This window comes from Eubalaena glacialis, chromosome 10, assembly GCF_028564815.1.
Source record: "Eubalaena glacialis isolate mEubGla1 chromosome 10, mEubGla1.1.hap2.+ XY, whole genome shotgun sequence".
Lineage (NCBI taxonomy): Eukaryota > Metazoa > Chordata > Mammalia > Artiodactyla > Balaenidae > Eubalaena > Eubalaena glacialis.
In genome coordinates, this window is record NC_083725.1 from 64,650,289 (window position 1) to 64,667,103 (window position 16,815).

The 16,815-nt window shown below is 36.6% G+C and overlaps 1 protein-coding gene across 5 annotated transcripts in view; it reads left to right on the forward strand.

The window, feature by feature from the left end:
- NARS2 (asparaginyl-tRNA synthetase 2, mitochondrial) overlaps nt 1-16,815 on the forward strand; it is a 137,975-nt gene that overhangs the window by 103,959 nt on the left and 17,201 nt on the right. For 4 of the 5 annotated variants that reach the window (XM_061202800.1, XM_061202802.1, XM_061202803.1 and 1 more), the window contains 5 exons: nt 1,381-1,513; nt 5,373-5,471; nt 5,571-5,608; nt 12,480-12,546; nt 14,001-14,138. In XM_061202800.1, the coding sequence (XP_061058783.1) occupies nt 1,381-1,513; nt 5,373-5,471; nt 5,571-5,608; nt 12,480-12,546; nt 14,001-14,138 (475 nt within the window). The remainder of the gene's footprint in view (nt 1-1,380; nt 1,514-5,372; nt 5,472-5,570; nt 5,609-12,479; nt 12,547-14,000; nt 14,139-16,815) is intronic. The other variant, XM_061202805.1, reaches the window with a different exon arrangement.

Here is a 16,815-nt window from a genome sequence, read left to right on the forward strand (position 1 = left end):
ACTATAATTGTTTTACTGTTTAATTTCCCAGAGTATCTTTACTTAAAAAAAAACAACAACAAAACAAACAAAAAAAAACCTGGTATGTATATCTACAATCTGTTTTCTGTGCTGTTTTCTGATCTTGATATTATTTGACTGATGACAAATGAAGAGTGTTGAGGATAACAGATAAGGAGCCCCAAACCTCTTGTTTTGTTCTAGCAAAACCTTAAAATTCAAAGATTACTTGGTCCTCGGGACTTCCCTGGTGGCTCAGTGGTTAAGAATCCGCCTGCTGATGCAGGAGACACGGGTTCGATCCCTGGTCTGGGAAGATCCCACATGCTGCAGAGCAGCTAAGCCCATGCGCCACAACTACTGACCCTGCTCTCTAGAGCCTGCGCGCCACAACTACTGAGCCCAAATGGCACAACTACTGAAGCCCGCGGGCCTAGAGCCCATGCTCAGCAACGAGAGAAGCCACTGCAATGAGAAGCCCACACACCGTAACAAAGAGTAGCCCCAGCTCACTGCAACTAGAGAAAGCCCGCGCACAACAACGAAGACCCAACGCAGCCAAAAATAAACAAATTAAATAAATAAATTTCAAAAAAAAAAAAGATTACATGGTCCTCAGGAAATATTCATTACTTCATACATGCTTGATCTAATCTTGTTGCCCTCTTCTCATGTGAAGGAGACTGTAAGTGTTAAAGAATGAAGGTGTCATGTTCGCTTCTCTGCAGAAATTTAAAAATAAGAATTTTTTTTCCATTTATGTTGTTGAGCTATAGTCCTTGAAAACCAGAGAGTAAAGCAGACAGTTCTTCAAAATCCACCCCACCCCCCAAATGTCAGGGGTCATTGAGCGTTGATTAAAACTCCTAGGTGGGCGTAAAGGACTTGAGTAGGCCTAACAAGGCAATCACCATACATATCTGGTATTTTTTTTTCATATATTTAGAAAATGATTGACTTGCCTTATCCACATGAAATTCTGGTTTTAACTGTTACTATCTAGATTCTCTGTGTGGCTTCTTGGGCTGTGGTATTTTTCCTTCACTTTGTTCTCAATTGCTGTGAAATGTAGTTGCCTGCTATTTAAGGCAGCTGCAGTAGAGTGCATCAGAAGTGGTTATAATTCTATATTTAGTAAGCCATAGGGTTTGTAAAGCATTTGCAAATTCCTTTGGAATAAAATGGTTTCTATAAATGTAACATTTTTAATGAAACTATTATAATCACCCATTAAAGAAATGTAGCAGCTAATATGTGTGGATTTGTGGACAAGACAGGGGCGCAGAACTTTTTTTTTTCCTTAAGAGCTTACTGAATATTTTAAATACTTAAAATTAATCATGTGAATCCTATTTTTACACTGTTAATCTTGAATTGCAGAGCTTTTACTCAAGTGTTTACCTTTGGTCCAACATTCCGAGCAGAGAATTCTCAGAGCCGGAGACACCTGGCAGAGTTTTATATGGTAGAAGCAGAGATTTCTTTTCTTGAGAGCCTTCAAGATCTCATGCAGGTAGGTACTCAAGTTTTAAAATAGTTTCTAAATATCAGGCATCTGTGACATTAAAATGCTTCTGTATACATTTTTACCTCCGACATCTGTGCCTTACAGGTGTTCATAGAATGAAGAAGATGGAGAACTACTTAATTTAATAAACATCTACTGAATGCTGTTAGTGTAATAGTTTTTAAAGTACAGGAGTCAACAGATTTAAGTTCCTGTCCAAGCTCTGCCATTAACTTTGTTATGATGTTACCTAACCTTAGTGATCTTTAGCTTCCTCAGCTATAAAACGAGAATAATAGTAGCTATTTCATTAGGTTATTGTGAGAAGTAAATGAAAGATTATGTATGTATAATATAAAGCATCTAGTGTGGGGTCTGGCACAAAGCAGGCTTAGTAAATAGTAGCTCTTGATATTTGCTAGGCAAATAAACAAAACGTCTTTATAGTTAGAGAAACATGTCTGTAGCTATAGTATTAGAAAGCATCCACAGGAGCTGTCAGAGCTCTGGGACAGGGATGAAGCTGGAGATATAGTCAAGAGTCAGCTCATGAAAGAAGGACTGTATTTAAATGCCATGCTGAGGAGTTTGAACTTAATCCAAAAGGTAAAGGAGAAAGTTCTCAGCTGGGAAAGGCCATGGTCAGAGTTATATTTTAGAAGTATCTCTCTAGCAGCATTATGAAAAATGATTCAGAGGGAGATAAAAATAGGGGTGGGAGCCTTTTCAGGAGGCTGTGGCCATAAATCCATATAGAGCACACAAGTCTGGAGATGGATGGACCAGGATTTGATTCTTAGCTCCATCACTTACTGGCTATGTGACCTAAGACATGGGACTTAATTTCTCTGAGTCTCAGTTTTCTCATCTATAAAATGGGAATAATAATTCCTATTTCATAGGTTAATTCATAGGATTAGACAGATAATATATATAAGGCACTTAGCATAGTTCATGACACTTAGTAAGTACCCAGAATGTGTTAACTGTTGTTATGAATTCTCTATCCACTACCATTTTGGTTAGTATCTTAGTTTGGAATTCTAATTACAGGATGTTTATTTTAGCAATTTTCATCAACTCTTACTTCTTTCATTCTACTCTTATTCACCCAGTAAATGACCCAATTCCACTTAAAACAGGAATACCATGTATACTCCCAAATAGAATGGAGTCACAATTTTATTATCCTGTCTTAGGTTGGATTTCCTAGTAAATAAACCCTAAAGCAGAGATTTGTGTGCAGGTATTACTAGGGAATGCTCTCAAGAGAAATATCTGTAAGGAAAGGAAGAAAGCAGCATTGGGCAGAGGGACAAGTTAAACTGTGATGCATTTACAAACAGAGACCTTAGCCAATTCCATGAGAAACTTTGGAGCTAGAATGGTCCTTCATAGTTGTCCCATAGGAGGGCAAGTGCCTCCTCCTGTGAGCCAGTCATTGGATGCGGGCTAGCTTGGGAAGGGGTGTAACCTTGAGTAAGGCAGTCCTCCTGGCCTGGGCAGTTCCTGAAGAGGGACCCAACTATGTACCATCAGCAGTTACTGTTCCTAGCGGATAAAGATCTTGGTCCTGAAGGGATGTTGTGGCCACACACCACAGTGTCCACTTACATATACCCCTTTAACATCTCCCACTGATTTCTCTAGACCATTGTCCCCCAGGGGATATTTTTGGTGTCCCTACTAGGGAGTGGGTGGGGGAGTAGGGAAGACGGGTTGCTACTGGCATCTAGTGGGTAAAGGCTAGGGATGTTGTTCAGTATCCTGCAATGCACAGCCCCCTCCCCACCAGCGAAGAATTATCTGGCCAAAAATGTCAATAGGAACACTGTTGAGTTAATCCCTTTCTAGATTTAGAGATTCAGAATCTGAGCCTCACCGAGTCAGTAAAATTCCTTAATCAGCTTCAGTTTGAGCTCACCACCCAATTCTTTATTATTCTTTCACTCAGGCAATGAGAGTATTGTAAAGAATGGAACCACACCTTTTACCTCCTATTTCTGCCTTGTCCCTGTCTCCGCTGCCCAATGTAATACCAGAGGGAAAGATTATAAAGATAATACATAGATTGTTAGAATTTATTAAACATTATAATCTTTGCTCTATAATTATGTATTCTATAACTAAGTAATTCTTATTTATTTGGTACTCCACTGAGTGGTACTCAGGGCATACACTATTGAATAGTTTAATTAATTGGAATATAAACTTTTTCCTAAAGACAGAAGAAAAAGGTATATTCCTCCCAAAAATAAGCTCCTGCTTCTCTCAGTTTTCTCCCTTTGATAAATTGAATTCTGTGGAAATTATTATCTTGATGAAGAGCAGTCTCTTAAATATTAAATCAAAATATTGTAACAAAGGATATTTTCCTCTTATGAGGTATAAGCAATTAAATATTATTATTTTAGTGCTATTGAGAAATATATTTTTAAAAACATGAGGGTTATGTTAACCCTTCAGTTAAGTTTCTGTCTTATTATAAATATATTTATAGAGTGTAGTCTGAAAGTCAAGGTTAGAAAAGCCAGTGATATCCTTCTTCGAATGGAAATGTTCTGCCCATCAAAGACACTGCTTTAACAGCCCCAGTTGTCGAAGTCTTCATCTTACTGATTGTGTATTGTGTCCCTCAACAATGCAAGCATACTATCCAATCTACCTGTTCTTTTTTCCTCTCAATATACATTGGCTTTTTGCAGTGATTGAGGGATATAACGCTTCATAAATCATTCAGTTACTTAGTGATTTCTTTATCTCACTGCTAGATTGAAGGTGGTTATAGCCTCAAGGTAAAACATCTTCAGCCTCCTTTCGCTCTTCTTTCATCAAGTTATTCCTGACTTCTCTACAAAATATATGTATAATATAAAAATGCGAAGTATATATAAAAAGAAATAAAAAATATTTTATATATGTACATAAATCTATCTGGTTGTCACTTGATAATTAAGTTCTTTCCTATATCTGACCATGTTAAATTACTCAGACGCGTATGCCCCGCTGTGTTTCCAGTGTTGATAGGGTATCCAGTGATTCAGAGAGGAAAGGAAGATACCTGCCTGTGGGGCAGCCTGGTCTTAATCCATGTATGTGTCTTTATGAAGACACATCTGGAAATCACAATATGATTTCATTGACATCAAAACAAAAATTTTAGTTTGGATTAAAAATACTTTAGAAATATTTTTCATTCCAGTCACTTTTTTCTTCTGAGAACAAGTTTTTCCCATGAGACTTTTATGGACACCCCTGGTAGAATGAATTCTTATATACTGATTTGTGTCGTTACTTTATACTTTAGCAAAGCAAAAATGTATGTATTTAGATGTAGATAGATCTCATTGCTTCTCTAATCGTAAAGTTTACTTTCATTTACCAATGACTGAATGAAGCACTTTTCAAAATGTTCCACTCTTCACAACTGATGTTTGTAGTGTGCTTCTCTGAGCTGGGCACTAAGCTAAGTCTTATACATGGATTATCTCATATAATTCTCACAACAATCCTGTAAGCTAGGTAACTGTTAACTGTCCTGACTCTACAAGTGAATATACTGAAATTTAGAGAGGCATCAGTTTGTTTTAGCTGTTCATTTGACAGCCCACTTCAACACCAGTATTGAAACTGTTAACAGAAGGTTCAGACATTTTTCTTTCTTTTTTTTTTTAACCTTCTCTGAGAAGTTGTGATGCCCCCTCTAATCAATCTGGAAACTGAATTAACTTGCTGTAGTATATTCAGGAAATAAGAGCCCTAATGGATTTATAGCCGTTGAAACCTGGAGAGCAGTCCTTACAGGGCCCTAAACAGGTTTTTCATGAAGCTTACATGTCAGGCAATTCTGTATCATTTCTCTTAGGTTATGGAGGGCCTCTTCAAGACTACAACAATGACAGTTCTCTCAAATTGTCCTGAAGATGTTGAACTCTGTCACAAATTCATAGCTCCTGGCCAAAAGGTAATTAGCTTTGTGGATGAAGTCCTTTAAATATGTTAATTACATGTAAGGAATATAATTACATTTAATAAATTTCCTTTTTTCTCTTTTCTTACCAAGGACAGATTAGAACATATGCTAAAAAACAACTTTCTAATGTAAGTAGATATTATACTTTCTCTGAACTTTATTCATAATTTATCATCGTATTTATCACACTGTATTAAATTTTTTTGTTTGTATATCTGCTTATCACACTCCCTAGACTCAAGGAAAAACCGTATTTTAATTAGTTTTATAGCTCTTATGTCTGGTTCATAGTTGATAATCAGTGTTTCATGAATAAATAAATGAATAAATCATAGCATGATAATGATCATAGTAATTATTAAGTATATTCCTACAATTCAGACTAATTCTTTAGTAATCAAAATCTGGCTTGATTAAAAAACATGCTTTTAAGATAGATACATGTAATGTCTGCCCCTCTGTTTTTCTCTATTTCAGTCTTCCTTCTTTTTCTTTACCTTTGCTTGCTAAAATCTGAAAATATATTCTGAATTTTTTTTTAGCCACTATTTTAAAACCTAAAGATCTGTATTTTAAATATAGCACATACATTATTGCTTCATTTCCACTATAATCCTGTTCAAGTAGAACTTGATATTGGACTGGTTGTTTATTCAACCAACCATATTAATCAGATAGGCTATTCTTTTCACAGTTTATTATGAAACACATACTTGATATGGAAAAAACGACAAGCAACTTCTTATATGCAGTACAAATAATTCATATAAGACTTAGTATTCAGGGTATTTACAATGTGTAGAGGAAGTGAGTTTGATAATCTGAAGAAAAGAAAATTGTCTCTGAACATAAGTTAGTATCATTTTTCCCTTGCTATCTTAAGTTTAGGAAGTTTTTCTTCTAAGAGAATAAATAATTCAACCTGTCCTTGAGAAGGGGAATAAGAAAAACCTGGCAGACTTGACTGAGCTGAGACTATCAGTTATCAGCCTAGACCTTCAGGCTACCAGTTAAAAATGATGAGTCGTTGAGCCTGACCCAGTAACAAGGCAGCAGCTGTGGGATCAGAAAAGGAGGAAGTAGGAGCCCTGTGATAGAGAATCGAAGGGCAATGAAGTACAAGTGAAGGCTTTTGAGACTTTTCCTTTCACTTAAATGTATATTGAATGTTTACTATGTGCCAGGCATTGTCCTAAAATCTAAAAACTGTTTAAAAACAGTGGACAAAGCAGATAAAATTCCATGCCTTCACTGAGCTTGTATTTCTGGTGGAGGTAATAATAGCCAAGAGACAAGATAAATAAGTGAAACATACCGTCTGTGAAAATGAGTAATACTTATGGGGAAAAAAACCAGAGAAGAGAAAGAAGATAAGACAAAGGAAGAATGAGGAGGTAGAAATTTTAGATAGCATGGCAGGGAAGATCTCACTGAGATGATTTTTGAGTAAAGATCTCAAGAAAGTAAAGTAAGAGAACTAGTTATATGGGTAAGTGGGAAAAGAATATTCCAAGCAGAGGGAATAACAAGTACAAAGACCCTGAGGTTGGAGCATGCCTGACATGTTCAAGTAATAGTGAAGAGTGAGTAAGGGAAGAGGATACGAAGATGAAGTAAGAAAAGATGAGGGAGGTGGGGAAATCAGGTGGGGCCTTGTAGGGCACTGTGAAGAGTTTGGATTTTTACTTGGGTGAGGTGAGGAAGCTATTGAAGGGTTCTGTGCAGAGATCTGACAAGATCTCAATTGGATTTAATAGGATCGCTCTGGCTATCTGTTGAGAATAGGCTGTAGTAGGACAAGAGTGAGAGCAGCAAAGCAAGTAGGAGATTGTTACAGTCATCTAGGTGCAAGTAGATGGTGGTTTGAACCTTGTGTAAGTTAGGGTTCTCCAGAGAAACAAGACCAACGTGATGTGTGTATATAAAGATTTATTTTAAGGAATTAGCTCACACAATTGTAGAGGCTGGGCAAGTTAAAAATCTGTTGGAGTGGTCCAGCAGGCTGGAGACTCAAGGAAGAGCCAAGTCAAAGGCAGTCTGCTGGCAGATTCCTTCTTTCTTGGAGGAGGCCAGTCTTTGTTCTAGCAAGGCCTTCAGCTGGTTGGATGTTGTTCTGGAGGGTAATCTTTACTCAGGATCCACTGATTTAAATGTTAACCTCATCCAAAAAAACACCATCTCAGAAATACCCTGAATGTTTGACCAAATATCTGAGTACTGTAGCCCAGCCAACTTGATACATAAAATTAACCATCACAGACCAGGATGGTAACAATGGAGGTAGGCGAAATTGTCCTATTCTGGATATATTTTAAAGATACAGCAAACAGGATTTACTGAGAGTGAAAAAGAGAGAGAAGGAGAGTTAAGAGTGACTTCAAGGCTTTTGACTTACACAGCTGTAGAAATGGAGTTGCTATTAACAGAGATGGGGGAAGCCATAGAGTAGTGGGGGGGTTGTGGAGAGAGAGGGGTGATATCAGGCTCATCATCATGAGGTGCCATGTTAAGATTGAGATACTTTTCAGACATCCAGTTGTAGATGTTGGGTAGGCAGTTTGAGTGTATGGGCCTAGAGTCTACAGGAGAGTTCTGGACATTAGCATATTGATAAGAGTTGTAATTAAGTAGGTAAGGAAAGAAGTAAATTAGGCATCCCAAGGAATCTGTACTGGTAACAGAAAACTAGGGAGACCTTAAGAGAGGTTATCCAATTTCTATCTATGAATAAGATCTAAGATGGGGGAAAAATACCCACCATTTATTGAATATTTACTATGTACCAGACAGCGATAAACTTTAAGTACATTGTATTTCATTTTATCTTCACAACAACTCTGTGAGTAGTTATTGTTGCCCTTCTGTAGATGAAGAATCAACTCAAAAGAAATTAGGGGAGTAAAAGATGAAGTGGGGATTCAAACTCATGGTCATCTGATTTCAAAGCTCATGCTTTCAACCAGTGTACTTCATATATCTGAAAGGGCACTGGAATTAATGCTAGAGTAGTTGTAGCTCCCCCACTATCTTTATGACCCTTATGTATCATCTTACTGTTGTGCTTCAGAATCCATGTCTGTAAAATACTGAGGATGGGAACATGGGCTGTGCCGTATCAGTCATTGCTATCACCATCATCCATTCCACACAGCACTAATCATAGTTGTGGATTAAATTTATATGTGTGATTTTTTTTTTTTTTTTTGGTGTTGTCACCTCCGCCTGGTCAGAGGCTTGTTTGTTTGACTTATGCACTGAGTATAGTGAACTATGTTTCAGAGGACCTGGATTCTAGTCCTGGCTCTACCACTTATTAGCCATTAATGAGTGAATTCATATTTTTCAACAAATATTTATTGACTACCTTCTATGAGTTAGGCACTGTGCTAGTCATTGAGGATTCAGTAGTGAAAATAGGCATGGATTAGTCCTTTTATGGAGTTTACCATCTAGAGAAAAAGATGAATAGTTAAATATTTGCATGAATAATTATTTAATTACAACTACAAATTTGACTAATAGTAAATCTTTAACCTTTCTGAGCTTCAGTTTTCTCATCTATGAAGTGATAACTTGTCTGTCTTATTTTGTTGAAATGTTCAAATGCTGCTTAAGCAATATGTCAAAGACTAGATAACTTGAACAGCCTCCTGCTACAAAACATCTAAAAACGCTAGTTAAAATATTATTAAATCCTTTTAAATGCATTGTTGAGTTCACTAGAATATATGAGAAGTTCCAGGAGCTAGAAACAGAGGGGACTGAACACCAGAGGGTGTACGTAAATTACATGATGCTGAGGATTCTCAGGGTGGAGGGTACCAGAGATGGAGGGGGTTTGTAGTCTTTGAAACCAGAGATTTTAAAAGCCATGAGAGAATATGAGAGTAGACCTAAGCATGATGAATTAGAATCAAGATGCACCCCGAAATACACACACATACATGCGCACACCCACATGCAAGATACCATATGACTTAGATTCTTTTGAATAAATAGATTTCAGTGTTCTTGAGTACTTGTTATAATTGTTTTATATGAAAGTATATTATTTAAAGGACTTGTGTAGTCTTTGAATTTAGCCTTTATCAAGCAGAAATAGAACACACTTATTTTACATTTTCTTTATAGTATTAAGGCTTTAAAAATATAGAGTACTTACCTTTTTATTTGCTTTTCATTTATTTGTGTGAATTTGAGGCAAAGAATGCTAATAATAATCTCTCTAACTTAGCAGTTGTACTCCAACAGTTTCAGAATAATTTTCTTCATTCAACAACAAAAAATTTGAAATATGAAGGTAGTTTGATATTGTATCACGCAATATCACAATGTCTTCTTTCCTCAAAGCACTTTGGAAATAGTTTCTGGGAAGGAGAAGAAATATTATTCCCTGTACATACCAAGAAAAGTTAGTAGAGAGTTGATGAAGGCCATTAAGGATATCCAGTGTCAGAAATGTAATTTGAACTTGAAAGTTCTGCCTCAACTTAAGGTATGGGAGGAGCATGGGGCAGAACATCTAGAATAACAAGAGATATTTAGACATGAGAGTCCTTTTTTTCTTAATAATGTAACTGTAACGTATCAATGGCACAAAATTCTAGTGCTTCCCATTTTTACTGCTCTTATATTTCTCAGTATAATGAGTAGATCATATCAAGGAATTGATGGAATAGAACAATAGAATTTCTAAGCAGACAAGAGCTTAATATAGCCCAGTCTCCTTATTTTATAAGTACAAATACTTAATTTTTTAATGTTTGTATTTTTAGAGTTTTGTATAAAATACAAAAATTTATAAAATGCTTTCATTGAGGTGAAGTGATTTACATAGTTACTAAGTGGTAGAGTCAAAGGGAGAACCCAGAGCCCATTATCTTTTATTTTGATAGAACATATGAAACTCCAAGTGGTTTAGGCATTATCTCAGCAGTTAAAAGCTTAGACTTTGGAGTCAGCACATCAAGGTTTACTTCTTACTTACATGAGTGATTTTTGGCAAGTTATTGATCCTCTCTAAGCTTCAGTTTCCCTTCTGTAAAATGCTCATTTAAAAATTATTACTACTATCAACACCAACACCATTCTTACCTTAGAAATTATCTGTTATTTAATACTAGATTTTAGTTTGAATAGAATTTCCATCTTCTAAAAAACCTATCACTCAAAACATAGCTTTGGGGGCTTTATTTGTACTCTGACACAACTCTTTCCAGTTAGTTAGTATAGATGTAAACTTCATTTTTGCTTCAGAGAATAAGTTTCTTAGGTTATTTTTTAACTCAGAGTCCTTCAGAAAGTTTGTAGATTTTTGTTTTTAATCATGCAGAATACTGTTGCAGAGAACATAGAGAAACTAACATTTTCATATACTATTGGTGGGCATAAATTGGAATAACCCTGTAAAAGGGAAACGATATCTTTGGCAGTGTCTTTCAAAATTATGAAAACTGCAAATGCAAATACTCTTGAATCCAACAATTCCATTTTTCCCATGTGCAAAATCAGTATGAGCATAAATTAGGTATATGTAGTCATGATTTATAATAGCAAAAGATTGGAAACAGCTGAAATATCCATCAATAGATGACTGGTTAAACTAATTAGGATACATCCACAAAGTGGAACGTTATGTAATAGCTCAAAAAGTGAAGAAGTTCTTCATATACTGGTATGTAAAGATCTGCAACGTATATTATTGAGTAAGGAAAGGTATAAAAGAGTGTGTATGATATGTATGCTATGGCTGCCATCTGTAAAAAAGGGGAGATTGAGTATTAATATTTGCTTATAGATGCATAAAACCCTCGAAGGATACACAAGAAACCAATAACAGTAATTGTGTGTGAGGAGAGGAACTAGGTAGCTATGGGACAGGGATGGAAGGAAGATGTATACTCTTTTATTCACCTTGATTTTTTTTTTTAAACTATGTGCATATATCACCTATCCAAACTGTTAAAACAAATTCTTGGTTTGGCTTGTTTTAGGCATGATGGTTTCTTACTGACGTAACCAAAAATGATATTTTTCCTAAACAGTCGTACAGTACTAGAATATATTACAAAAGCCTTACGATGGCCTGAAAGAGTTCATAGGATCTGACCTCTGACTACCTTTCCAATCTGATTTCCTGGCATTCTTCTCCTTGTTCAATATGCTCCAGTCACACTGAATTTTTTGTTCCTTGAATGAGCCAAACTGTTCCTCACTTCAGGCTTTTGTACTCACTGTTCCGTTTACCTGGAATACTTTCCCTTAGGTATTTATATGGCTCATTTCCTGACTTCAGGCAGGTTTCTGTTCAAATATCACCAGTTCAGTAAGGCCTTTCTTGACCATCTTATCTAAAACAGCACCCCCAAATACCCTCTGTCTTTTTATCTTGCCTTGTTTTTCTTCACAGCACCAATAGCTCCCTGGCTTATTTCTGTTTATTTGTTTATCTTTCTTACCCCCATTGTGCATGTACACACACACACACACACACACACACAAGGCAGGGGCATTGTGCATGTACACACACACACACACACACAGACAACAAGGCAGGGGCTTTGTTTTTATTTACTGTATCTCCAGTGCCTAGAATGATACCTAGCACATAGTAAGTGCTCAGTGTATGTTGGATAAATGAATGGCAGCTTTAGGGAGAGAGTTTTGCTCTTTTAGCCTCAGTATTTCACACCTTCTAGGGCATTAGCATAACATGAATTCAGAGAAAATCTTTATTTGCTTAAGTGACTAGCTTCTCTGTGTACACTGCAAGTGGATCAGGAGTGGGATTATTGAATGGCCATTTCTCTTCATGCTGATCAGACTCTCATAGGTCAACCTTAATTCCTGATTACTCAATAATCATTTTTACAATCATTTGATACTCATATATGATCTCAAAGACTGTATGAGAATAGGCCTTTCACAGTTTTCAGATGCACTAGTTAACAACAGCCCGTTGTATTAACCTTTCTCTGCTTTTACCCTGTTTCTCTCCAGCATTTCTTATACTGAGGCAGTGGAGATCTTAAAGCAGGCATCCCAGAACTTCACCTTCACTCCAGAGGTAGTATTTATATATATATATGTATGTATGTATGAAAATATGTTTCTCATATTTATCTGATTTCATTAAGAATCCTTTAAAATAACCTTATTTCTCTTACTAGCAGTGTGTAGCATTTGCATATCTGTACATCGGCTTTTTTTGATGTTTGCCTAACCTCGTTGAAATATTTAGAATGAAAAATAATTTTGAAGTAGAATCATATCATTTGGAATAGCAGTGACAAAAGGGTTATAAAGAAGTTTCCCAAGTTTAGGAAGATGAAATTCCTTAGAAAGAATGGTAATCATAGAATATCAGTATGGAAATCAACTAGTTCAGTGTTTCCCAAAGTATATTCTGAATGATGTTAACAGTTGACAGACAGAAGAGGTTATGTGATCAAGTAAGTTTAGGCAACACATTAAACAGGTTTCTTTTTCCGTTGAACTTTATAGAGGCTTCTGATTTGTGATCCACTTTGAAAAACACTGAGTTTTGTGTGTTTTTGTTTTTTCCCAGAACTCCTTTATTTTATGGGTAAGGATATAGGTCTGGAAAAGCCACGTGATTTATCAGTGGACATGCACATAATGTTAGAAGCAAGTCTCCTCGTTCCTATGCCAGTGCTTCTTTCCTATAATTAAGATATTGCCAGACAAGCGGGAATAGTAAGATAATGTTAAGAATGTAATACCTTTGTCTTCAAACTATTCCTTACACCAGCTCCATTCCCAGTTAAGTCAGATGCTCTCTTTAAGTTACGAGTGCCCTGTGCTTGTTATATTTATAATCAACTGACTTCTTTGTATAATTTTTTGTTTAATGTTTGTCTCCCATCCTGGAAGCTTCATGAACTCAGGGATTTTGTTTTTCTTACCAGTTTCCAGTACCTAGCATGGTACTTGGGGTTTAATAGGCACATTAGTATTTGCTGAATAAATAGATGAACAGTGTTATTAAATATTCATCAGAGAGCATCTGATATATTAGTTGACTCTTATCAAAAAAAGAAAAAAGTCACTGGGAGAAGCCACCTAGCCAGAGATAGACTCTATATTAGGAATATTATCGTTCATCGTTTAATTTCCTGAAACTTAGGGACAGTAACTGTAGAAGAAGCTCTTGGCAATATTAATAAAAATTATGATTCTGAATCAGCTTTTATACACCATGGAAAGTATACTGTGTTTTCCTACAGATGCTATTTATCTGCTAAATGCTGCTCCCTGAGATGGGGCACAGAAAGCATAGTGTTTACTAATTTCAGCTTTCATCATTCCAGGCCTTTGGATGCTCTTGTTAACACATCTCTCTATAGTTTATTTATCTGTGTAACCTCAGAAGACAGCTCCACACATCCCTGATCCTCAGGGAGAAGAAGCCCTTGGCACTGATACAGGTTATTTTTAGGTCCTGCATTGTATATTTCAGCTCTGTCTTCTCCTTTGGTAATTTCTTTTTTCTCATTACAGTGGGGTGCTGATCTACACACTGAACATGAAAAGTACCTGGTGAAGCACTGTGGCGACATACCAGTCTTTGTCATTAATTATCCATTAGCACTCAAGCCCTTCTACATGAGGGATAATGAAGACAGCCCTCAGCACACAGTAAGAAAAGACATTAAATAAATTGGGGTTAGTCATCTCAGAGTCTGCGGTTTTTCCCTTGATTTAATTTCATTTATCTTTTGGTATATTTTCTTAAATTAATCATTCACTCTTTATATATCTTAAAATGATAACATTTCTCAAAGGCACCTCTAAAAATGTGTTCCCAAAGAAGATCCCAGTGTTCTATAAGCATACTCCCTCGTTTCTATCGTAGGGTGTCCTTCTCAGTTAAGCAGATGCAAATGGAGGTGTGTTTTGTTTTGTTTTTTTTAAATTACTGAGAGTCCTAGAGCGCTGTATAGCAATGTGCCCGGTCTCCTATCAAATACTGATTAAGAGACTGCAGTGGGGGGGAGATGTTGGGCAAGAGATAATAGTAGTGGCATGATCGGGCAAGGGAAGAGCTAGCTTGGAACATCAGGCAGCCTAGAGTACTTTGGCTATCAAATAGAAGTAGTGAGGGGAAGGTTATGGAGGGATTGAAGAGGTCTGGGCGGATTCTCCACTTGGTCAGTCCTCTTCCAACCGTCTCTTCTCTCTCTACCTGTCTTGTCTCTGTCTGTCTGTCTGTCTGTCTGTCTGCTCGCTCTCTTTAGCCTTTCTTGTCCTCTGTTCTTTCTTTACCCCTCAACTACAGTTGGTTTTTATTCTTCTTGTTTCTTTTTTCCTTTTTTTCTTTTTTATCTCTTCTCTCCTTCACAAAATTGGCAGTAATATAAAATAAGAATATATTTGACTCTTTAAATATGTATTAAATAGTTATATATTCAATATCATTAATGGTAAAAGTCTGAGACAAATATATTATGTTTATCTCAAAAAAGTTCACAAACCTAAACTTTGCCATCTTGTACTTTTCACTTGCCTCTAGATAAACACCAGTAGGAAAATGTAGATCAGGACCTACCAGTAAATTAAATGACCTCGTCTTAGTATGTAAGGTTATCTCTTTGAATGTATTTCCTGTCTTCTCTCAGATTACAGTGTTACCAAAACAATATTAGGGGACTTCCCTGGTGGTCCAGTGGTTTAGAGTCCACGCTTCCACTGCAGGGAGCACGGGTTCAACCCCAGGTCAGGAAACTAAGATCCCACATGCCACACGGCACGGCCGAAAAACAACAAAAACAACAACAACAACAATATTAGCCGCCAGTTAGTATGAGGTAAACACTCTCATCTCATCTCTAAGTCGCAAAACAGCCTTGACAAGAAACTCATTGTTTCTCCCATTTTACATGTAGAAAACTGGGGTGCAAAGAGACCAATTAATTTCCCAAGGCTACATGGCTGGTAAGTGACAGAGTTCATATTCGAACCTGATTCCCTCTGGCTCTGAAGTCTGTGTTCTCTTCCACTCTATCACTCTGCCTCAAAATCACAGATATAAAATTACATTTTAGCCACCGATTCTACGCATCCCCACCTTTCACACCAGCATTATCCAAAACCAATGAGCAACACAATTGATTTATGATTCTTACTTCCTCTTTTCCCTACCAACCCTCTGGTATAATCGATTATGAGAAATGAATAGGCCCACAGGTTAGCAGCAAAAAAATGAGAGTGACTAGGGCGTAGATTATCCAATCTTAGATAATTCAGTATTGAGCCTACATCACAAAATAGAGGCCTGTGTCTGTATCTCTTGGCTTTTTTATCACTCCACCCTATCCCACTTCACCTCCCTTCCCCAGCACACACACACCATGTATTCCTCTCATAACTTCCCGAAGTAGAACACCTTTCAGTCATTCAGTTTTGCACTTCTTAAAAATACTCTGCTTAAAGCAGTTCTAAGAGGGAAGTTTATAGCAATACAATCCTACCTTAAGAAACAGGAAACATCTCAAATAAACAACCTAACCTTGCACCTAAAGCAATTAGAGAAAGAAGAACAAAAAAACCCCAAAGTTAGCAGAAGGAAAGAAATCATAAAGATCAGATCAGAAATAAATGAAAAAGAAATGAAGGAAACAATAGCAAAGATCAATAAAACTAAAAGCTGGTTCTTTGAGAATATAAACAAAATTGATAACCCATTAGCCAGACTCATCAAGAAAAAAAGGGAGAAGACTCAAATCAATAGAATTAGAAATGAAAAAGGAGAAGTAACAACTGACACTGCAGAAATACAAAGGATCATGAGAGATTACTACGGGCAACTCTATGCCAATAAAATGGACAACCTGGAAGAACTGGACATATTCTTAGAAACACACAACCTTCCGAGGCTGAACCAGGAAGAACTAGAAAATATGAACAGACCAATCACAAGTAATGAAATTGAAACTGTGATTAAAAATCTTCCAACAAACAAAAGCCCAGGACCAGATGGCTTCACAGGCGAATTCTATCAAACATTTAGAGAAGAGCTAACACCTATCCTTCTCAAACTCTTCCACAATATAGCAGAGGGAGGAACACTCCCCAACTCATTCTACAAGACCACCATCACCCTGATACCAAAACCAGACAAAGATGTCACAAAGAAAGAAAACTACAGGCCAATATCACTGATGAACATAGATGCAAAAATCCTCAACAAAATACTAGCAAACAGAATCCAACAGCACATTAAAAGGATCATACACCATGATCAAGTGGGGTTTATCCCAGGAATGCAAGGATTCTTCAATATACGCAAATCAATCAATGTGATACACCATATTAA